Source organism: Apteryx mantelli, chromosome 2, assembly GCF_036417845.1.
Source record: "Apteryx mantelli isolate bAptMan1 chromosome 2, bAptMan1.hap1, whole genome shotgun sequence".
Taxonomy (NCBI): domain Eukaryota; kingdom Metazoa; phylum Chordata; class Aves; order Apterygiformes; family Apterygidae; genus Apteryx; species Apteryx mantelli.
In genome coordinates, this window is record NC_089979.1 from 14563406 (window position 1) to 14588285 (window position 24880).

Sequence of the window (24880 nt, forward strand, 5' to 3'; positions counted from 1 at the left end):
TAACTGAGTTAAAATGTCATTTAAAATGTTGGTGTTTGTCCAAATACCGTGTCACTTATTTTATTTTATTTTTTTTTTCCAGCACGACTCACCAGGTAGTTTGTATCAACAACATAAATTTTCAGAGAAAGTCTGTTGTAGTAAGTATTTTTTCAATAAACTATGAAAGTAGAAATAAAAAGTCTGTATTTTCTTCATGTTTTTAGAGGAAGTAATTACACGCAAGCAGATTATATTCTTCAGCTTCTTTACGTTATTTGCTTTCTAGTCAGCTGCTGCTCATAAGTCTGTCATTCCTTGAAAAGTATCAAATAAAACATCTTGTAATAGTGAACACTTTAACCTTTGTGAGGAAAACCTTTCTTATAAGAAGGTCATTGCATTTTAAGTATTACAAACAATTTGCAGTTCAGAATTAACTCTCAACACACTGTCAGTTGACATAAGGGATAGCGTTACAAAGCTTGTACATAGCTTGTATGTGAGTTTGCTTGGGCTTTGAAGAGACTTCGATGCTTTCAGGCTGGAAGGCTTTGGAGCTCTTTGAATTTAAATATCTGCCTAAATGGATTCTGCTTAGGCTTTAAAAATCATTGTCTCAAGCTCAAATGCCAGAATCTAAAACACGGTGATAGAAGAGGAGGCTGGTAACTTGAAATCTAGTCAGTAAAGGCACATCATTTCCAGAATGTGCTTTTTTTTTTTTACTTGATCATCTTGAAGTTGTTTTTTTAATTTCACAGCTGGGGAAATTCACCTGCTAAATCTATTTTAGGCATCTAAAAGGTAAACACAATTCCCTTTTTAAGTGCAACATTGACATTTGCATTAATTTTCCCTATGATTTTCCTTTGAAGATGTACTAATAAGAACTGATACTTTATATTGTATTTCTTTAATTTGTGAATTGATAAAGATTTTAATAGGTGTTGATTTGTGTTTTCATAGGGTTATGTGGAATTGACAATATTTCCCACAGTTGCAAACCTGAATAGAATCAAATTGAACAGTAAGCAGTGCCGAATTTACAGAGTAAGAGTCAACGATCTAGAAGCAGCTTTCATCTATAATGATCCAACGCTGGAGGTTTGTCACCATGAGTCAAAGCAGTAAGTGATGTGTTTAAAACTCTGCAGATGTAGTGTCTTCTTTTGCTTTGACCATGACTTATTTTATTTTACTGCCAAGTTTTACCTGATGATTTCCTTATGGTAATGTCATTGTCAGTGAGAAACACTTGACTTTAGGTGTGGTGATTTATTTCAGGGAAAGCATTTTGACTATAAATTACAGTATTTATTCTGTTTGTTTTTTTTTTTTTTTTACTAAAATTTCTTTGTATTGTTTTGCAAGAGTATTAGGAGTTTTTTAAAAAGTACTTTATGGAGGAAAAAGGTAGTTAGTGCCAGTTGTGCTGTTAGTGCTTTAGGCAGTTGTCCTCCTCATATGTTTTTCCCATGGTAAGAGAGTATCTTTGGCTAAAACATTTCATGTGTGATGGACTTAATGGATGAGTTAAGCTTTCTACACGCAGAGTTTTATACTCTTGCAACCAAATTGTCTTTAAATGAATTATTGTGGCAATAGCATTTGTTTATATTCTTGTACAGATCATTTTAGAGTGGTATTACTACGTTCATCTGAAAGTTGCACAAAAAAGGATTACACTTTGCTTTTGAGTGTTTTTTGGATTTTTTTTTTAATTCCAGTTTGGCAAAATTAGTATAAATTTGTGTAGATTAAGACTATTACGTTCTGATAGGTTTGTCCTGCAAAATGATTTTTATGATTTATGATGCCAGGGTAGGTAGTTTTTGATCCTTCTGATCTTTAAACCTAGGAATATTCAAGCACCATCAAAGGTCTTGAGAAAATTTGCCCCCATTCCCTAACAAGACTGTGTAAGCATTTTTTCTGATTTTTATTAAGTATGTCCAGATAATCTTATATATAATTTGCTTATTACTTCAAAACAAATAATAGGAATAAGGCAAATCATGTGACTATGACAGCTTAACCATTAGACTACTGAAATAAAATGCTTATTAATGTCCTTCAGATATTTGTTGTGTCCCCTTGGAAAGTGATTGCTCTGAGAGATTTGTTAGCTGGAAGGATAGAGAGTGCTCAGTTATCTGCTTCAATGGTGAAATTGCCTTAATTAACTTAAAAGTTTTCAAGCTTTGCTCTTCAGATAACACTACCTCTGTTTGTGATATATTGTGTTTGCCAAAAAGCCAAACTTAGCATATAGGTAAAAATAGAAAATACAGCCCTCTTAGACTTCCACCCAACTAGTTTGGGATTCCTGGCCTTTGGCTTTGTTTGCAGCTATTAAAGTTTTTAGTCTCCTGTTTTATTAGTGCTTATGAGAAAAAAGAAAAAGCAAGCTGATAAATCTTTCTAATGAAGATCAGTAAGATAATGCAGTGAAACTCTATCATTTTTGGGGGAAAGTAATTTTCTTCATTTAACATCCTAGTGATACAGTGGAGCAGCATCCTTTCCCCCTCCCCCCTTTCCTCTTCCATCCTGTTCAAGATCAATGAATGAAATTTGAGGACAATGAATGCAAAGTGAAATACTGTTTCCTACAGGGTGAGAGCAGCCTATGGAATTTACTGCTGCAGGTTTTCATATTGCTATTAGAACTTAATTAAAAAGTCCTTGTATTTCATAACTCTTGTGTTATTCATAGCTATGAAAGACAGAGGTCACCAAATATTCTTCACAAAAAAATAGCAGGCATCTTTTCCTTTATGTCAGAAGTCAAAGACTTACATGTGCTCCAAAGTATCACAGGAGCTGCTTGTTGTTTCCATTGAAATATCTGGCCATAATTGGGTACTGATTATGATGGTAATTTTGATTAAATACTATATCTGTGCTCTTATGACAGAAATTCTAGGTATCTAAAAACTCTAAAATTAGTACTTCCAAAGGAAGTTCATCAGCGGGTTGCTTCTGCCCTTCTTTACAAGGTTTTGTATAAAAATACCTTCTGGCTTTTGATAATGCTTTTGATTTTGTTAGTGTTGATTTCTAAAAGAATGCATGAAGTATGTAGAAAAAAATTATTGTTTAATGAATTCTTCCTTACTTTTACTGTCAAAGATAATATGTTTTAAAGTTCTCTTGCTCCCTCAGTTAGCAGCGAATTACAGTGGTTTTAGATATAGATTCTTCCATTCTTAGTGTAATTATTTCTTTGGGAAGACTTGCTGCAGCATCTGTGGCTTGTGAGGTTATGCTCCCTGCTATAATTGTAGAATCCGCTAGGAAGTAAGGAGTCTAGAATGTAAATGATGATGGTTGCTGTTTAAGGCTTGTAAATGTAGGATAAAGCTGTATTTTCAGTAACTGTGCTTTATAAATAGCCTTTCCAGGATATGAACAATGTTATACTGAGCATTTTGTTACAGAACTTTAAAAGATGAGGTATGCTTTCTAAATGAATGGGGGGGCGGGGAGGAACAGTCTTCGATTGTGGCTTTTGTCCAGTGGGTCAGGAATATCATTCTGAAAAATAGGAAAGTCATCACCAAAAAATGAGAAAAGAGTGAAGGGGTTAAACATACCTTGTTTATGCTGTAAAAATTCTAGCGTGCAAGCAAACATAAGAAAGTTAAAGGAGGATGAAACAATCAAGACTAAAGAAACCTTTATCTAGGAAATTTAAGCAAAGCCAGCAGAATTGATTTCTGTCTCACCATGATGAAGTTTTTACTACTTCTTGGGTGAGAATTTTGTCAGATCAGTTCTGTGTTCTGAATGTCACATTCAGGGTGTTTTCAGGTCAAGTGATACTTGTGTGTTTTATCGTCTCTTATGTGGTCTCCGTCCTTTCACGTTTTTCGTGTTACAGAAGGTGGAACAAACTTCAATATTAAATATTCTGTACTTTCATAGAAGTGTACTTTCATACTCTGTACTTTCTGTACTTTCATGTACAATTCATAGAGTTTTACCATGTGTACACAAGGTGGCAGAGAATCCCCCTTAGCTCATACTTTTAAGGAAGGGTTTGAAATCTAGCAAAGACTGCTTCCAGCCTGGAAACAGTGTTGGAGCATGTCTGTTTGGGCCTTGTCTTTGAGTTGTTGTTGTAGAGTGTTACAGCCACCTTCCTCCTTCTTCTCCCCTTTCAAAATTCCTTGCAAAATGTTGCTTTCTCGAAGCTGTACATATAAGGAGAACAGGACTTATTTTTCTGGATTACACAGTTTGTATTTAGATTACTTAGGTAACTACATATATTCCAGCTCCTTTTCAAGTTAAAATGGGCAAAGAAGGTCCCTCTGTTCTCTTAATCCTGTTAGGGTTTTTCCTTAAGCTTGTAAGTTGTTAAATAGCCACAGCAAAAGTTTGGAGTTGCAACACAATGGTGTTGAAGGAGACATAGCTTCAAGGGGGATTTCTGTTTTGATCTGTGATGAGTGAAGTTCAAGATTATTCTGTTGCCTGGATATTTACTTTGTATGTGTGTTCTGAATCCTGTTTTTATGTCTTTGTGATAACTATGGTGCCCGGCTGACAAGCTTATTATTACTCCTCTGTAAAGAAAGATACATTTTTGTAAAGTTAGCTAACATGCACAAATGCCTTCCTGTGCATACACTGTTCAGTGTAATATTAACTTCGCAGCGTAGACCTGTTCATTCACTAATTCAGCCATGTTTTTTGTTGTTTTTGTTTATTTGAAATCTGTAATTTTAAAATATTAAACAAGATGTTTTGATATCTTCCAGCTTGACTGCTGCTGTAGTTACGAGTAGCAGTAAGCTGTGGAAGAGAGGACGAGATTGATGCGATAGGGTGTATCTTGCAATGTTCTTTCTTCTGAGGTGTCAGCCATCAATCCTTTAGCCTATGCATACCAGAGAAATGATTTGGAAAGTTACTGAAATTATACCAGAGAAAGGTAGAATTAGGAAGGTTACTGCTAGGCTGAGCTGTGTGTTGTTTTGCTACAGTAAATAGCCTTTGTTTCCACTGTTATAGTATTTATGAAATTGTAAATTCATGATACACTGCTTAAAAAAAAAAAAAGGAACAAAGAAGAGAGCTACTTGGAAAAAGAGATGGCAAAACCCTTATTCTTTGGCAAGAAAGAAAATGAGATTTTTTTCAGTGTACCAAAGACTCAAATCTTTGGTTTATTAATATATTGAGTTAGACTCCAAAAACAAGTGCGAATTATAATTCATTATGTTTACTCTTCTACTTAGCTTCCTACCTACATGTGGATCAAGGAACTATTTTGCCAAGTTAATGTTAAATACTGTAAGAAAAAAGCTGTAGAGACTATATGTGGGCTACATAACAGTTAAGTAGCAGTGCTGCAGTTAATATTGAGAGATGCTATAGCAATTTGACATGGAGATGTTTGTAAGCAAAGGGTAATTAAAAAAAAAAAAGAAAAAAGGTCTCTGCAGGATGAAACACACTTCCAGTCAGTCAACAGCACTCATCTGGGCTGTAGCGATCAGTGTTTTGGGGTGAATTCTGATAATAAAATGCGTCTCTGCCAGGAAAAAAAAAAAAGAATGCATATTGTTCTTTCATTGTTAATCTACACTTACTGTTAGAAAAAATTGGCTTTATTTCTTGAGCTGTAGCTTTTAGCTCATGCTAAGTTTTTGTTAAAACAGCCATATCCACTTTATTGAGAATAGTTCAACCTGCAAAAAGATTACTGTCTGGTACTAAGCCTCTAATTTAGTCTTTTTATACTGAATCACCCATTTGAATTGGACCACTTCACGCTGAATGAAATATCAGAATAGACTGTTTCCCTTAAAATGTTAAGCCCAGCAGAGTCTACCTTTCTTTCTATAAAATCATAACCTTTTCCTATCTGTGAACTGTTGATATTTAAAGTGTAACCACAAGCTCACCAAAATCCACAAACTGGAGCAAATTCTTACTGATGTTTTGGAAAGGGATCCCCTACCAGTGAATTCCCAGATCATGTGTACATTAAAATGAAAAACCTTGGGACTTCAGAGCCAAAACAGAAGTCTTATTGTTTTCTATTGATGGTTTCTTCGATTACTGAGATATTTTTCAGTCATGCAGTCATTTTTTAAGACTGTTTTTCAAATGGTATTTGCCTTCCTAGTATGCCATTTCAAGACAGCTTAAAGCAACATCCCCTGGGGTGGTTGTGGTCCCACTGACACTCTTCCTTGCATCCATACTAGAACTCCTCTGACCCCTCAATAAGTCATATTAAGAGCTAAACTACCTGAAAGCCAGGTCTGCCAAAAAAAGACTTTTTCTTCTTTCATTTACAGCTTTCAGCTGCATCACTGTAGGTTCAGATGAACAGTAGTCTCCTGAATGAGGGAATATGTGGCTGAGACTAGGGGATGGTACAACAGGTCCAAGTTAGGTTGGTTTGAATTGTCCTGGAGTTGTACACTAAGTTACTTCAGTGTACTGTTCACAAGCTCATTCTCTGCAGCACAACATGCTTTTAAAACTTTTTGGTATCATATCTTATCTTTAGGTGCACTTCAGCTATGGACAAGGATAAAGTGATCATGTATTAAAACCTGGGATTTTGGAGTTTCTATACTCATATGCTCCAATCTACTATTAACGTTCCATTTTCAGAAGCTTCCAAGCAAAGTAGACAGGTTTACTGCTCCTGACATTCCCAGTCTTGGTAGTGGTGCCAGGGAATGTGCACGCTGTTATTGCCAAAGATCAAGAACTGCATGAAAATGTTCTCAATATATTTCAGTGTTTTAGTTAAGTCTCAGATGGGGAAGGCTAGGAATATAAGCACTGAGTTTGGCATACCTAGACTTTTTGGGATCCTGGCATGGTTAATTACCCTTCATCCTTTCAAGTAAGGTACTGTAAATTGAGTTGAATGCTGTTTTCTCTGTGGGTGGTGAATAGTGAATGGTTAGAAGAAAGAAAGTAAAATTCTGAAATGAGATCATGTCTGCTTTGGGTGGACTTTAGATTCCATGGCCCTCTGAGGAAGAAAGGACCCACAGCGAAAAGGTAGCGTGCTCCATGGGGGTGCAATACGCTGCAGATGGCTTTACCCTTTATTGCAGCTGTGGCTGGATCCACAGTGGTTGGGTTCACCAGTGGCACAGTTAAATATTCTGAGTAGTTCTGGAAAAAAATGGTGATGAGTAATTCAAAACACTTTCTCTTCGGGACAGAATTGTGCAAGCTTTTGAAGAACTACATGTGTTAGAGGATTAGAATTGAGAAGAGTGTTGTGTCCATGTTTTACAAAGTTTAAAAATCCTTTTGAAAGAGTGTAAAAGCTATAAAGATGCAAAGGCAAGGATATTTTCAAACTTGCCTGGTCAATCTTTCAGTATCCAAATGCTCTTTAGAGCGAAAGTTGAGAAGTTGCCATCCCTCTGATAACTCCTGTAATTGCTGACACATTCATGTTCCTGTTCCTTTCAGGGAAAAAAAAATTAAGAATAAATCATAACTCAAGTAATGTTTTTACTTTGTAATGAAATGTGTAGTCAATAACAGCTAATATTTAGTAACTTGAACAGCTCAAACTTGATTACAAGAATCTGTGTAAGCATCCTAAATAAAAGGAATGCATAGAAATGATGGTAACAATTTTTTAGTTTGTTTCTAGGTACTAAAAATAAAATATTTGTATATATATTTTTTGTGGATTAAAGCCAAAACTCTAGCATCTAAAATTTTATATGACATATAAAAGAGCATGAAATAAAACTATTCCTATCCATCAAGCAAAGAGGGGGGAAAAATCTCAGCACTTGGTTGAACATTCATCATGAAACTCTGTATAGAAATCATATAACTTTAAAAGTTGCTTTTTGTAGTTCAGCATATACTTTAAGAATTAAATGGGTATTTCTGACAGGAGGAATCTCAACTATTTTTCCAATGCCTATGCTGCTGCAGTCAGTGCTGTGGACCCAGATGCTGGAAATGGAGAGCTCTGCATTAAGGTTCCCTCGGAGCTGTGGAAACATGTTGATGGTAAAGTAAAGAGACCATACTGAAAGTTTAATTTAAGGTGCCACACAGTTGTTAGCTGGGAGTTTGCATAGGAAGATAGTAATTTTAAATGAATATAAATAGCCTTACATTATTTTATAAATATAATTGAAATGGTGGTTACTCTTTTCTTTTTTCTCACTCATACCTTTCCAGCTAAAGTCTGAAAAATACCTTCACACCTCTTGGTAATAGGGAGAAGTGGCTTGAGAAAAGGTCTCAGCACTCTTTAAAAACAAGCTGTTTGGTAGTCAGGATCCCCAAAGTATACATGAGGCTGTGGGTATAATGGGATATGTTGGGTGCCAAATTATAACTGCTTGACGCTACTTGCAGTATAGGTGAACTGATAAAGGAAAGAATTCACAAAGATATGTCTATTTACATGTTGTTTAAAAAGGTGTATTATTTGAAGGAGGGTTACTTTAAAATTATTTTGATAGTGAAAAGTAGGCTACTTTATAAACTGGAATACAAAGTCCTGGAACAAATAACTCTTTTAATAAGTCACTTTCCGTAGTTGATTATTTTCTTATCTGATTTTGTTAGTTTCTTATATTAGTTTTTTTACAAGATTTTATCATTTTCTCCTTTTGATTTGTGAGATCTGTGGTAACAGGGAGGAAAAAAAAACTGCATCATGAGACTGACTCATGCAGTGTTTCCAGATGGGAAAGATAATTTTTTTGTTACTTTCTTTTAATTTTTAAGTTCCTGTTGTGTTACTTCCATCAGTAGAAGGAATAATATTCCAACAGGTAGAGTTTTTCACCATATTTTGGCATTCAAACTTTGAAAAGAGACTTTTTGGCTAAATTTCACAATATATTTGAATTTCTTTTCTTGCCAGTCTATTCATAGGTGAGATTTCTGTGAAACTAAACCAAAGCAAAGACATTTCAGTTACAGGAAAAGCTTTAACTATAATAAGAGGTTTTAAGAAACTGCAAATGACAATAAAATGTCTTCTAAGAATGTTTATGTTACATGCATGTTTTTATTTGATAAAAACTGCAACTGGAATTACAGTTCATCTTCCTACTCCCCAATAGTAAAGAATCTTTTTGCGGTTGTTGTACCCTAACAATGATCTCCCTTTGTGGAAAATCACTTCAGCATGCTACAAAAAAAGATTCTTATTAATTCATATCCTTTAATTTAGGCTTAAGAGGTCTCAGTTCTGTAAGTTCAGCTGTGCTTTGTAAGAGAACGTGGAGGTCCATGAGAATGAAGGGAATGTATAGTCTTGGTAGACCAAGAGTCCAAAACTGAATGATTCCTCTGAAATAACTTTTGCATAAGTTATGTATTTACTCTAATTTCTGTCTTACCTCTGCAGAGTTAAAAGTCCTAAAGGTGCATATAAATTTTTCTCTGGACCAGCCAAAAGGAGGGCTTCATTTTGTGGTACCCAATATGGAGGGCAGCATGGCAGAAAGAGGGGCTCATGTCTTTTCATGTGGTTATCAAAATTCTACAAGGTAAGAAAAATGTCTTTGCAAGTTAATTAGTGTAAACATTTCCTATTCAGTCTCCAAGTGTAGGAAATACAAGTAATTTCTCTGAATTCTCATATAGTTTCTTGTAAGGCTAAGAATTCCTAAACCTAATTTGTGCTTTAAAGGAACTCACCAGGAGCATGAAGTAGCATCTAATGAAGCAATTAGGATTTCTAGTCTTTACGGCTCAGTAGGAGATAGTGACAAAGAAACTGGTGCTAGTATTGGTGTATAGTAGGCATTAGAATGTCAACATACAAAGTATTTAAGAATACAGTTTGGAATTTGAGAAAAACATCATCTGTGAGAAAGAGAAATATAATTATTAACCGTTTTCCCCCCAATCTTAACTTCCCTAGGTTTTGGTTTCCTTGTGTTGATTCATATTCTGAGTTGTGTACCTGGAAACTTGAGTATACTGTAGATGCTGCAATGGTGGCCGTTTCAAATGGAGATTTGGTGGAAACCGTATATACCCACGATATGAGAAAGAAGACTTTTCATTACATGCTGACTATTCCAACTGCAGCTTCTAATATCTCCCTGGCCATAGGACCTTTTGAAATCCTTGTTGATCCATACATGCATGAGGTAATAATCTTCATAGAGATCTCCTTTTTTTGTAAAGAATTTATAACTATTTTTATGTTGCTACCTATTGTGAGGTCCAGTATATATTGATCAAAAATATATATGTCTAGATATGGCCTGTCTTAGTACAGTTATGATAAAACTTGTCCAGTAATGCCTGTATTTAAAGTTCTTTATCTGCAAAGTAAAGCCTTTGAATGACCAATAATTCTAATTCCTTTAAATGAGCAATAATTCCATTTATGCCTGAATTTGTGGGGCTAATTTATTTGTAGTTGGTAACAATGTGTTTCTCAAAATAGCTTTAAAGCCATCCCATTAGTTGTGGTAGCTAAAAATCATTGCTGCACAGTTCAGTAGTATTCCAAACTAATCTGGACATAGCATTTTCATTTTTAACAGACTGTTGTTTTAGCCCATTGTGGTAAAATCTACCAACTTATATTTTTATCTGTATTTTCAAGCTGAGTAAGGATGGACTAGGTAGGCAGATTAAATTACTTCTTCATCGTGAAGACTGGCCTGTATACTCCCCTTTGGAAAGCATGATAGGAAGATGCTGGGAAGTGCTGATGCTGTGCTTTATCTGATCCAAGGACAAACAGCAGATCTGAGTTCTCAGTGATGGTGTTCTGTTACCTTTTACTGGTGGGATATACTCGCTAGTGAAAGGTAATAGCCGTTAAAAAAATTATCCATTGCTAAGATCTAAAAAAACCCAAACTGATAAATTGCTACGGAGTTTAAAAGGTGTGAAGATATAAAGTGATCGTTCTAAACATGGTGCCTGTGTCACTGCTGGAGTAAGTGGAGTTACGCCTGGGTTGTTCTGACCTCTCGTTGGTTGCCTCATTGCTTTTTAAGGAAAACAGTAATATCAGAGGTGGCTTATAGCTTCAGCTGTATCAAATCCTCTTCTGAACAGTAGCACTGATGGACTGATTTGCACTTATCTAATTCATTATTGCCTAAAAGAAAAATAATACTCTAAAAGACATTGGATTGCAAAATCAAAGTAAAATGTCATGTGCTTTAGGTAGACATCAGTAGGTAGATGTCGTCGTTGTGCATGGTCTGCTAAAAAATTATTTTCCTATTGCTGCTTTCACAATTAAGATTGGCATCCTGGTGTGCTTTTCTTCCATGGTAATCATTATCACAGCTTAAAAATGCTGTTTTCTGTTAAATTTCTGTGGCAGCACTATTTGGTTTTTTATGTTGTTATGTAATAAACTTGATATTTATGGGTTTAAATATTTTCATCAGTCTTGTACCATGTTTTTGCTTTGTTTGTAGGTGACTCACTTTTGCTTACCTCAACTTCTCCCATTGCTCAAACATACCACGTCATACCTTCATGAGGTATTTGAATTTTACGAGGAGATTCTTACCTGTCGCTATCCGTACTCCTGTTTCAAGACTGTTTTCATAGATGAAGCATATGTTGAAGTAGCTGCTTATGCATCCATGAGTATTTTTAGGTTAGTATTTGAGAAAATTATACCTTCTAAAAATTTGAGCTTAGAAACACCAGATCCAAGACTACTGAGATATACCTGAAGCTTGTATTACTTTTATAGCCTGAGTTTTAGGCTTCCTAGTTTGAAAAAAGTGGCTTTTGTTGTGAATATAGGCTTAAAAAAAAATCCAATTTTATCTATTACAAAGATGTTGGATTTGTATCTTTAATAAAAAATTGCCAGAGATTTTCTTTCTGAATTGGAGATGCCATGCATGAAATATTTAAGATTAACTTAAGTGCAGAAGTTTGATTGTTTTGTTTTTCTTCAGCTGGGAGAGAGGGTACTGTGAATCCCAAACAGTTTCACCAGTTAAGACAACTACTTTGGCTCTATACAAAATTGTGTATTTGTGATAATGGCAGGAGATCTGCCTGTATTAAGATTATTAAAAAAGACATTAATATCTCTTTGGAAAACCAGTGGAGGATTTATTTTTTCTTTTGCTTTTTAAAGCAAGGTCTCTTATTTCAATTTTTTGTAGATTGTGCTCATATTGTGTTGTTTTCCTTTTTATGGGTTCTAGCACAAATCTCCTACACAGCGCAATGATTATAGATGAAACTCCACTGACAAGGAGGTGTTTAGCACAGGCTCTGGCCCAACAATTTTTTGGATGTTTTATATCCAGAATGTCTTGGTAAGCATGTTACTGTCGTACTGTCCAGAAAATGCTAAAAGTTTAGGAAACTGAAATTTTAATTTGCATGTGGCTTTTTACCTGGGGAATAAGTGAAACAGTAACTGTAGAAGAAATAAAAAAAAGAAAAGCAGAAGAATAGTAAAATCAGCACAATGAATGAAAATTGAGAACGCTTTTCTGCTTGGAAGGGGAATAGGAGATATAAAGGTTCCAAAGAGTGGGATGGTTGAACATGTCTCTGAAATCATTGTTTCTGAATTTTGTAGTAAGCTTTGGCATCTGGAAATGAGAGAGGGAGGAGACTCTTTCCCATCATCAATAAATTTCTATCAGATAGTTTGGATAAAGAAGCGCAACCTGCATAGGTAATATTTATTGAGTGGCAGATCTACTAAGTTAAGGAGGAGTTCAGGAGAAGGGGAATGGAGAAATTCGTACTAAATGGTTAAACTGGTTTGGGTAGTAAGCTCCCTATAACTCCTTCCCTCAGAATATCTCCTGCATCATTTCCTCGCAGTTTTGATCAGTGTTTATTTAAAGCCTTTTTCATACACTTTATGTTTCAGCCTAAAGGGGCCTATTACTTGTTTCATGGTGCAGTGTGTGTCCCAGAGAATTCTTGGCTTAAAAAACAAACCAATGTGTTTTTAAACTGAAATTTGTACTAGTATAATTTATCTCTGCTTGAAACTGCTCTGATAGCTATAACTAGTGCACTTCCACGGTGAAGAGTCTTTGCCTCCCTCCTAATGATTCCCTTTTGTGGTGTTCTTTCGCTCTTATCCTCATACTGTGTGCCACCCTAACACTTAGGATTCTAACTGGTGTTCACCTTGTAGTTTTTCTCCATATTTTTCTCTCTTAGAGCACAGCTGTCAAAACAGGCATTTAAATACCACCATCCACCAAATTGTGAGCTAGGCAGGGAAAGAAGAAAAGAGGGCAGGGAGGCATCAGAAGAATACATGTGCATATGAGACAAATGGGTGCTGTGCAGGGACTAACTTCCATGTGTGGTGTAGATGTTCTGTTCAATGTATTTTAGTCCTGTTTTTTATGAGATATATAGAAGTAGGATGATCTCCTTGAAAGCTCTCCGCTTCTCTCTGTAAATTACTTTGAAGGTTATTTTGTACTACACCTTTTTTGTCTATTCAAATCTCTGTCACATTGAAATGGGTATCAAGTAATTAAGACTATATAGATTAGCAGTTGTTTTAACTTTAGTGTCCATTTCCACTGTTTTATTGTTACTGTTTCAGCTAAAGTAGTTTGGTTTTATATTTTAATCTGGACTTTTGTGGTAGAAGTTCAGTTTTCATTGGCTCTTCAGTTTCATCGGTCCCTTCTAGGTGCCAAGTTACATAAATTGGTTCACAGCTCATCAGACTTCTATTGACTTAGAAGTTATATAACCTGCTGAAACTTGTGGCTATTTTGAGCTGGTTGAAAATACCATCCCTTACGAAATACCTGCTGAAGTGCTGTAATTCATGCTTCTTTCTTATTGTAGGTCAGATGAATGGGTGCTAAAGGGAATCTCAGGTTATATTTATGGCCTTTGGATGAAGAAAACCTTTGGTGTTAATGAGTATCGCCACTGGATTAAACAGGTAATATCACATAATAAAGTAGCATTTTTTTTATACATTTCAGATATTTTGCATCAAAGAAGACAATATAAAAACAGAAGATAATATAGTTCTGCATTGCAATCTAAAGAGATGTTCAGTAGAAACAAAACTTAGCTAAAAAAAATACTGAACATATTAACCCAAATACGTTTCCGTGACTGCCTTATGAATAATAATTTTCACTGTCTCCCTATGCAATTATTTCTCTTCTTTTTGTTTGGGTTTTTACACAAAAATGTGTTAGTGAGTCAAGAGAGACATTCTTCGGTGCCCAGATATTTCTCTGCTTGCTTACTTCAAGATTTCTTGTACCTCCTTTTGAAATAAAGTATTGTGGTTGGTTTTGGAGATGGGAATAGGAACTGGATGGAATTATTTGGCCTGAAGATTTTGATGTTCTTGGTGGAAGTTAATAGATTCTTACATTTCCATTAAAAAAATTATTTTTTCATTTCCATTAAGAATCATGTTTTTGAAAAGAATGTTCTGCCTGTACCAAAGTTTTCCAAATGTAATGCTAGGAAGCAGGCACTGACTAGTGATAACAGCAGTGAGTCTTCGTCCTTTGCTAGTGGCATTCATTTATAGAAAGAGATGTATCTTCCTCCTATCCTTCTGGTTACATTCTCTTACTCTCCCCCTCCCCAAAACTAGAATCCTAGCCCAATGGCTTCCCTTATATCCCTCATCCGCTCAGGGACCCTATACCCTTATCTGCCTAACACACACTCAGCTCATCAGTCCTATGCTGTCCATGCTAAAGGTGTGAGTGCTGCAGAGTACAGCAGAACAGGATGAAGATCTGTCTGGGAACCCACTCCTGTGTGCAGCAAGTAGCTTCTGAGTATTAGTTGCTCACGTCCCTTCCTAAGAGTTACTTAAGTGCTTTCACAAAGGATTGAGAAGTGCTGCTGTCATAGCCTCCATTTCTGCAGTGACCATCCTTACTACTTTGAATGTAGTATCAGTACATCAAAGCATGTAATTTGATATGTCAATATTATCAAAATATATCAACATTTGGAAACTCCTTGTCCAACATTGGGTTGCAGATAGGCACCGGTTCATTCTGCCTATGCTCAACCTGACTTGAGTTGATCCAACAGCCATGTTGACTGTTGGATGATGATGAGTCCATGCAAACATCCTGCCTTGAAGCGTGCTTGCTAACATGGGCACAGCACCACACAAGTTCCAGTTCAGAGTAGCCTTCTGTCTGGCTTAGACATGGGTCAAGGTGAATGTCTGTCTGCTGCAACCTACTGTGTGGATACACCCAGTATTGTTTTCCACTGCAAGGAAATGGTGAATACCTTTATTTTTGTTGCTCAGAGACAACTTATTCTGTGAACGGTGATATTTAGATATATTGGAGTTGAATTTTAACTACTAATTTTTACTGTCCTGTTATTGTTTGCTGTGCTGAGGAACATCCCTAATTTTAAAATGCTGTGTGTTTGTAAACATATTTCATTAGGAGGTATGGCTTGAACAATGAGGTCAAGAGCTTTCCTGTGTTTTTTAAATAATCCCTCTACTTTTCAAAATTATGCTTACTTCCATATGTTGTACTTTTTAGGAGTTGGATCAAATAGTGGCATATGAACTGAAGACTGGTGGAGTTTTACTGCATCCAATATTCGGAGGAGGAAAAGAGAAAGACAAGTATGTTTATTTAAGCCGCAAGTCATTACAGGATATGTTTTTATGGGGCCATTAATATATGCCTTGGGTGTGTTGTGCGGCACAAGGCCAAACGCTGAAGAACTTCAGCTGCCCAAGGCATATATTACCAGTCTCGTAAAGTACATCTTGAGTATACTGTATCATTGTTGTTTTATTTTTCTCTCACTTTAAACCTTGAAGGGAATTAAGTATCATGAATGTTTTTAATACTGTTATGAAACTACTTAATAGTAAGGATGAGAGAGAAGATGGAACCAGAATTTTGACTTGAGCTATTTCTAGAGTGGTTAGTAACCTTTAGGCTTTTTCAGGTATCATCAGTTTTCTTTTTCTTTGCTCTTTTTGTTTCCACTGCCAGTTAGCACCTTGCAATCTTAAACTGAAATTGTCATATCAATTAGGGGGGAAAAAATAGTACCAGACCAGTCTTCTCTGAAGCACCCATTGATAAATGTGAACTGTCTGAGTCTGTAATTTCCCAGTAACTGTAGCTTCAGTAGTGCTAGCTTGAGAAATTTCCCCTTACCCCGTTCCTGATACTCCTGTACTGCCCACTCCATAGTGCTAACCACTGGAGATGGGAGAGTATTTCTATAAGCCAGATTTGTAAGATGATCCAGGTTTCAGTGATAACATTTGTAGGGGTTTTTTTTCCCCTTGGATAAATTAATCTGGGTTGTGACACAGCCTCACAGGCAGTTGCCCTGTTGCATCTAGGGTCAGGACAGAACTGTGAGGTTGGGATCATGCAGGTGAAGTGGGAAAATATGTAAACTTCTGAAGTTGGTATTGCGGCAGAAGTCCCTGCCTGATGAAAATATAACCTCAGTTGTCTGCAGCTTGCTTTTGAGGGTGTGCAAATCCAGGGTTTTGTCCATTTAAAATCAAATGCCCTGGTCTTAGACTTGAATCAAGTATACAAATAACCAATTTAAAATTTGAATAGCAATCTCTTTTTGAGAGATGAAAAAAGAAGGAAGAGTCTTCTAAAATCAAGGCTAAGATGTATTGGCCAGTTGCCCAGCCAGGTGAATCCTCACCAACTACAGAGTTTTCTGGATGTTGACAATCCTCAGTTCAGCTCGTGTGTTTGCATGCCAGGCCGTTACTCAATTTTACCTGTCTGCTTATGATAGATTTACTTCACTGTTCTGTTCTTGCGAGTAGTGAAGCAGTACCTAGATGGTCTTGTTGCATTTACTTCTGAAAACAAGTCACAGCTAGTAGCAGTAATTTTAGGTATCCTGTTGTCGATGACGTCTTTGTTTAAACAAAATTTAGGGTGCTGAATTAGGTCTTGGCAGGCTTTTTAACTGACAGCAGTACAATTTGGCAGCATATTCTCCTGTACAGGGAAACTAAATTCAGATTAATAGGATTAGAGGAAACTAGAGAAAAAGGGCACATTTTAAAAAAAGGAATTCACTAGAAAAAAAAGTCACTTCTTAAGTGTTAATTTTAGTGTTAAGTGTTTAATAGTTTTATTGTAGTTATTCTAGATTCAGACACAATTGACAAAACCCTATTCTCATGCTGCTAAATGTGTGTATTGCCAGTGTGTGATGCATCACTATTAGATATTCTGTTTTTCTACATCTGTTTCACTACTGCACTCTTCATTATATTTTGGACTTGTTAATCATAACATCACTTAGAAACAAATTACAACTTGCTATTTTTTGTAGGTTGCAAAATTCCCTTGTATGTAAACTATTTATGCATTTCTGACTTTGGGAAGTGGTGCATATTTAGGGAGGATATTTTTATAATGACAATGGCTAGACCATTTCTCTCCAACATATTTTTTGTGTTTCTTTGTTATAGTGGTTATGATATGGTTTCCTGCCAGGCATATTTGTATTACAGCACTCCCAATTCATAATAGTGTGAAGAAAGTTAGGCTAATTGTTAGTCTGTTTTTTTTAACTAAATTAGAATTAGAATTTGGAAATAAATTTCTAAAAAAAAAAAAAAAAAAACCTAAAAGCAACAAAAAAAGCTTCTTTCAGAAACATGAATTCACTTTTGCCCAAAGCATAGGTTTCACAAATTCTTCCTGTTTGTGTGTAGTGAAACACAAACACTGCTATCCACAACATTTCTTTAAAAAACAAACAAAAAAACCCCAGAGTTTGGGATAGTAAGAGAAAGGAAACTCTGCAGGTTGACTGCTGTATGGCTGAGAGTTTCAAAATGAAGTTTTGTGCTTGTTACGTTTTAGTCTTATGTTCTCCCCTCTGATTTTGGTTGTCTTCATTCTTTGATTGTGGTGGTACCACTCTGCTGTAAAAATGAAATATATCTGTGTACATTTCTTTAGGTTTTTAAAGTAAAAGAAGCATATTGACAGGTTTACCTTAAATGTCTGGAATGCATTCAAGAGCATGAACATTATAAGCTTTCTTGGAAGAGGTGGTAGTTTTTCCAGTTTCACAAAGGTTCTAGGACCTTATTGCTAATTTTGAATCTGATTTGATGAAAGGTCAGTGTAAGTTTTAAAAGTCTAATGATTGAAGAAAAATATAATCAGAAGAAATGTGTCAGTACTGAATGAACTACAAAACATACTTCTCAAATGCAAACAAACTGGTCCTAGTATTGATTTGCAGTTAAATAGTGTAACTAGTACCAAAATCAATCAACACTTAGTAAAATTAAGAAGTCCAAGAATGTGGGTCCTGGCTTGGTTGTAATTTCCAAGAAAAGAATTTTACCAAAGTCAATCAAGTGTATAATTTGAAGCTGGATAAACAGTTTCATACTGAAACCAGATTATTATATAATGTCTGAGCCACAACCTCAGTTTCCTTCTTACATTTAAATTCTTTCATGGTTACTAATTCTTCCATACCCTGGAACACAGAAGTATTATCCAAAATAACAGGACAATTTGATAAGGAGATGTTTAACAACTGCCTACCTACTTGAAACAGCAAGTAGTAATCCCAACTACCTTCTGATTCGTATACTCAATACACCTAAAAAGTGCAGCTCTTGCTTAAATTTAGAGATACTTTTCTTCTTGTATCTTAATATGTTTAAATAGTCATGCATGAGTGAAGTCAAGGAAATTTCCCACTAAATAAAAAGATGGAAAAAATATTAAGGGGTTGCAGCTACTTTGGTCCATGCCATCTCCTGAAACCCTGAAGAGTTGCAGACAAGGAGCCAGGTGCTGGTCCTCTGCTGGCATAATGCTTCCTGCTGGCGTACATCTTTGCAAGCACATGGAAAGATTGGTCAAAAGTTAAAATGGTCTGTTCAGTAGGTCTTTGAGGGTGCTGGAGGATCTGACTTTTCCTGAGATAGCTGGCACTGGAAGGTCAGGCTTATTGCTCTTGTCTTTGATTGCTAGAGTTCATGAATTATTTTCTGTCTTGCAGTGTCGTCTTTTAAAGCCTTTGGTCAAATATGGTGCCTGGTCCATCTTCAAGTCATTTAATTAAGTTATCTATAAGCAAGAGTCACCTGGGGAAAAGTTTCAAACACAGAAATTTTAAGTATCTGGCATTTTCTGTGTCACAGTAGCTAACTTGTGATTCTCCACCAACCAGCATAAAACAAATCCAGATTTCTACTACTTAAGAAGTAGACAATGTGGGTTCAGTTTCTTAAGGTTTTATTACTTGTTCATGGAAAACTCAATTGCCTTATAAAAATAACAGAGAAAAAAGGTAGCAAAATACAGTTGCTGCAGTCTTAGTGAAATAAATTCAGACTTGCAAATGTAATTATCTCCAAAAAAAAATTCTCAAATAATTGAGAAGTGGGCAAAAGGTCTGATTTCTCTCAAGTACAGTATTACAGTTACTTTTCAACAGTTAGAGAGCTTGTGTTCTGAAATGTAAAACTTGATGGAGAAAATTAATTTTAAAGCTTATCAGAATTAGGCCGTTTTTGTTTTTGTTTTACAGCCACTAAGGCTGTCCAGAAATCAGTTCTGCTTTTAAAAATTTTCAGAGTTTTCACCATTTGTTTGTCTTCCAATATCGGATGAAATTAAACCATTTTAAATATTTTGCTTATAGACACAAAGGGTATGTCTGCACGGACATCCTATAGAGCTGTGAATGAGAACAGATATAGTTCAGGTTATGGAAACAGTGTGGCTCCCGTAACATGATGCTCTGCACAGTCTTCCTTGGCATGATATCTGATTTAGAAGACATCAATGTGCCAAAGTACTGAAAGCATAAAGTTGCTAACTAAAACAAAAACCAAGCAATTCCTTTGGCTCATCACATGAAAGTCTGCCGTGACCCTTAGAACACTTATTTTTCTTTAATTGCAAGAATTATTTATTTAAATATAAAATATTCAGTATGTACAATTACTTTTAAACAGATGCGGAGCAGGGATAATGTCAATTCATGCGTAATGCAGTTCGTGCGGGACATGAGTGATAGATTCTTTGCCCTGGTTTTTACTGCTACCACTTTATTTTTGAGAAGCTACTATACAACATGTATTATCTGTCACCATTTTCTCTACAGTTCTTGCTGTGTGCAGTGTATGTACACCCAGGTAACCTTTTCGTACAAGTGTGCAATCATTATAAGCCTGTTATAGCTTTAAAGTGGCAGAAGCAATATGAATTTTGGTGCACATTTGTCTTGGTTACTAGAAGTTATTTTATTTTTCATGCCATAAAATTCAAAATAGAGAGCTGCTTTTTATTTTCCAGCCCTGCATCACATTTACATTTTTCTATCAAACACCCCCATACACTGTCGTGGGAATATTACACTATGTTCCAGTGTAAAGCGCATCTTGTTATGAGACTGATTGAGAACAGGATCAGCATGGAGTTCATGTTACAGGTAGGTGTATAAATGCCTATGTGGAATATAGACAACTTTTTGTCTTAAATTGCAATTTCTATTTATAAAATGAAATTTAAGAAAAATAAGTCACCATAGGGTTCTGTTTGTGTTTTCAGTTTCAGCAGGATAGAATGAACATAAAATGCAGGTCATTTGTGTTAGAATAAGGTTAGCTATTATATTCTCATACATAACTAGTATTATATATCTTATATATTGCATATTCTCTTTAATATTAAGAAATTTCATTGCCTTTAGTTACCATGACTGTTTTTTTAACACTGACAACCTGCTCCAGCACAGACTTATTTACTGACCCATAACTAGTGTTCCTGTGGGCTAACATAATAAAATTTATAAATAATGAAAGTAATTAGAATCCAACTTCTGTTCTCTCCACTCTGTAAAATTTTCAGTGCTAGCAGGAGCATAGATCATTGTATTAGAAAAAAGCAATTGAAGATTGTCATTTTGTTCTGAATTGTTAAACTGAAACTGAAATGTTTTGTACCTAAAACTCAGGAAGTTCAATGATCTGTTTTATTACAGGTAACTTTTGAAAGCTCATAGTCTTCTAATGGACTGTGAGTAAGAGCATGGTAAGGTTGTACGTGAAGTGCTGGGTTTAGGTTATGAAAAAGATGCATATGCAACTCCTAGAAAGTTGGTTATTTGAAAAAGCACGCTCAGGTAAAGCGAATGGATTAAAAACATGGCCAAACGATAATACAGGGGTGAAGGAGTGTGAAAAGCCACCAATGCTTGCAGTGACAAAGTTCACAAGTTACATGGCTGTGAATTGTGCCTTTGATGTGCTTAGAGCTAGAGAATGGATACCAAAATGTATTTCTGTATTCAAGTCTGTATTCAGCTCTGTTTATTAAAAAGCTGTGTGTTAAGTTGTGCCTGTAGCAGTGATGAGAAGACATTTTAGCTTATTTTCATTACCCCAGTAAACATTTCTCATGCTAAGAAGCTGGGGGTATTGGTTTGGTTTCAGTTTCAGTGGGTTTTTTCCTTAGTATCATGGATGGTTTGCATTAAGTGCAGATGCATTCCTATCTGCAAATCACAATTCTGCTATTTTAAAAGACAATTTTTTCTGAAACCAGGTATTAAAGATGGAGTTTATTCGCCTTTTGGTTGCTGTTCAGCTGCAGTTAAACAGAAAAGCTTATTTTGTATATTGAAGTTCTTAGGGAAAGTAATGAAAGTAACTTTTTATCGTTTTAGGTTTTCAACAAGTTGTTGAGTCTGGCCAGCACTGCTTCGTCTCAGAAGTTCCAGTCACACATGTGGAGTCAGATGTTGGTTTCCACATCTGGCTTTTTGAAATCTATCTCAAATGTCTCTGGCAAAGACATCCAACCTTTAATAAAGCAGTGGGTGTATCCTTTTTATTCTTGGTCTGGATTGTTAATATGGAGAGTGAATTTATTTTCTTTTAATTGGCCCTATTAAAGGAATGTGAAGAAAGATATGAAATATCTTTGCTTTAAACAGTTAAGTACATTGTTCTTTGAATCAGAAATAGATATGAGCCACAGATTCACACTCCTTTCATAGTCATTTAGAGTATACTAGCTTTTTGGGTGCTCTTTACTAGAAGGGATTGCTGTGTTTTTAAGTTTTGCTTTGAAAGAAGCACAGGAACTCTGGTGGAATTTAAGGCCAAATTATACTAAAGGGATCCAGAGGACACTGCCCGCAGAAATATGTTGAAGTCTGACATGGAAAATGCTATAGTCTGGTGCATTTTCAGATGTGATTTCCAGTAAATCACCATGAAATAAGTAATATAGGATCACTGACTGATAGTTTAAAATACACTAAATTTAATATATTGCTTGGTAGCGTGTATTAGTATTAAAATTTCAGGTAAAATAAACCTGTGTGTAGATTCTTCAAATTTCAGTGATATTAATCACAAAATAGAAATTTCTTTTTTTAGATTGATAGGAGGCTGAGTTTGAACTTGCTTCATTTTACAGGGCTTTGCTTACATATTACATTTACATTTAATTGGTAATTTTAATTAACGTGACTGCAGGTGAAGTCATACCTGACTGCAACAAAACCGTATCTTATTGTTCTAACAGAAAACAGAAGTAGATATTTGTATTCAGGGATTATTTATTTGAAATTACTTTTGCCATAAATAACATTAGTACTTCTCAGTATCTAAGCTAAAAAACACTCTAAAATTAATATTTATAAATAATGTGAGATGCTAGTATTATATCTGGATCAAAGTATTCATAAAGTATAAATACGCATTGGGTCTTTCATATATCACATTGTTTATTCTAATTTCCATACTTAGCAGGGCCAAGCACTTGGAAAATATTGGGGTTTTGTCTGTACATGAGCACTCTATCGAAATACCTTATGGCAAAGTCAAGGACTTTTATGAAGGCAGCCACTGTGAACAGAACCAGTCTGTCTCAGGTATCTCACCAAAAGCCCATGTTTTGGGAGAAAAGTCACATGAGTATAAGATGTCTGTTTGAGTCTGGTGACTCTTCCATTAAATGTCAGGATATAAAAAAACAGACTTTCCTTCCTTGCTTTTGTCATGTGGTGTCAGACTTTTGGGGAGCATGTACTAGAGTAAAAGAGCTCATTCTAATGTTTTAGTTTTACTATAAATAAAATGCAGTAATGGCTGTCACACAGATAATGATGAGCCTATTCACAGGAATGGTTGACTTGAAGTAGTTTTTGCCTGTGATAAAATGCTGAGTGAGATCATTACTTGTTTTCAGTCCTACTGTGTACCTAGGAACACACACAATGACCCAATTTGAAAAACTGAAATAAAATAATTGAGTTAAATATAGTCTGGGTAGAAAACATAAGGTAATGTTTTACATAAGTTAATGTTAATGAATTCCCCTGAAATTCATTTACCTGAAGTGTATAGAAAAACAAATCATATTGGAATTACTCAAGAAATTTTTCATAATCACTTTTTTCTTCATAGATGATTTTCATTGTACTTCACAATATTCAATAGAATATTCTGGTTTTTATGTATGTTGTGTGAATGTACATTAAAACCTGTGTAAAGAAAAAATAATGAAAATGTTCTCTCAGGACAGTGCTTTAACTTTGATGGGACTGGAAGGAACGTGGTGTTTTTGTTTCCCGATTTTTCTTGAAACAAGAAATTCTAGGAATAAACAAGCTTAAAGTAAATGTAAAAAGTGAGTGAAGACTCTGAAAGTTATGTTTGTTTGTAACTACTGCATTGTGCCCTAGAATTCCTATACTACTTTTTAGGGATCAGAGTGGAGTGGTAAAATTTTATGGTAGCTTTGCATTTAATAGAAAACGGAATGTACTGGAATTGGAAATAAAGCAAGATTACACATCTCCTGGGACTCAGAAATATGTGGTAGGGTCAATTTTCCATATTTTACCTAAATTTATGAGTATGAGGTTGCATTAATAAACATGATTTTTAATGCTAATAAAATAATCTCTTGAACATTAAGGGTCCTCTTAAAGTGACAGTGCAAGAACTTGATGGATCATTCAACCACACACTGCAGATTGAAGAAAATAGTCTTAAACATGATATACCTTGCCATTCTAAAAGTAGAAGGTAAGAATTAATATATGAACTGCATAGATATGAGTGTAGAAATGTGAAAAGGTACAGTGCATTGATGATAGATATATGCATTTTAACATTTGTAATTGTATACTGAATAAGATTTACCTATGATATATGGGGAGAAAAAAAAGAATTTACTACTCTCCTTGCCTTCCATGGATAGTGGGAAACATTACATTTTATATGTAGTTCTAAATTATGACTAAAGGTCTTAAATCTTTTTAAAAATCTTATAAAGAACTTCTTTATATAAGAGTTGAGTGAGAAATCTCTCTTCAGCAGATTATTCAAAGTGCCTCTGAATGGGATATCTCAGTTAGAGGGAAAACAAATGTGAGCAGCAAAGAATATTTCAAGTGAGGATGTTTGAATAAAACATGTAGTTTTCATTTTCTTTTAGAGTGCCAGGGCTGTTCACTAAGCCTAATGAGCAAGACAAATAAAATACTTCCTAAGTAGATTCTCTCAATTTCTAATACATTTTTATAGCTACTTTGGCTCCTACTTTTCAAAGCTGTATGTGTATGTGTAATTTTAAACATGTTGGGAGTCTATTTTAAGCCAATGGAAAATATTGATGATTATTTTTTAAACAAAGTGGTACACTGTCAGCTCTCGGTTTTCACTACGAATATTCTTTCCTGGAGAGAGCATTATTGTTACGTGTGGTAAAATACGCAGAGACTTCTGCAAAATTGAACTTCATTTAAGCATGCCTACATTGATATGGTAGTTTTCTAAATATGTAGTTTTTTGATATTTTTAAAAATAGAAATAAGAAGAAAAAGATTCCACTGATGAATGGAGAAGAGGTGGACATGGACCTTTCTGCCATGGAGTAAGTTTGTT

General features: G+C 35.2%; 1 protein-coding gene across 3 annotated transcripts in view; it reads left to right on the forward strand.

Annotated features, from left to right (window-relative positions):
* TAF2 (TATA-box binding protein associated factor 2) overlaps positions 1 to 24880 on the forward strand; it is a 61463-nt gene that overhangs the window by 2004 nt on the left and 34579 nt on the right. For 2 of the 3 annotated variants that reach the window (XM_067290219.1, XM_067290222.1), the window contains exons 2-15: positions 86 to 140; positions 949 to 1109; positions 7880 to 7998; positions 9356 to 9497; positions 9875 to 10106; positions 11403 to 11587; positions 12153 to 12266; positions 13783 to 13882; positions 15483 to 15568; positions 20274 to 20409; positions 21646 to 21800; positions 23695 to 23809; positions 23910 to 24019; positions 24804 to 24869. In XM_067290219.1, the coding sequence (XP_067146320.1) occupies positions 86 to 140; positions 949 to 1109; positions 7880 to 7998; positions 9356 to 9497; positions 9875 to 10106; positions 11403 to 11587; positions 12153 to 12266; positions 13783 to 13882; positions 15483 to 15568; positions 20274 to 20409; positions 21646 to 21800; positions 23695 to 23809; positions 23910 to 24019; positions 24804 to 24869 (1776 nt within the window). Of the gene's footprint in view, positions 1 to 82; positions 141 to 948; positions 1110 to 7879; positions 7999 to 9355; positions 9498 to 9874; positions 10107 to 11402; positions 11588 to 12152; positions 12267 to 13782; positions 13883 to 15482; positions 15569 to 20273; positions 20410 to 21645; positions 21801 to 23694; positions 23810 to 23909; positions 24020 to 24803; positions 24870 to 24880 lie in introns of all 3 variants that reach the window. The other variant, XM_067290220.1, reaches the window with a different exon arrangement.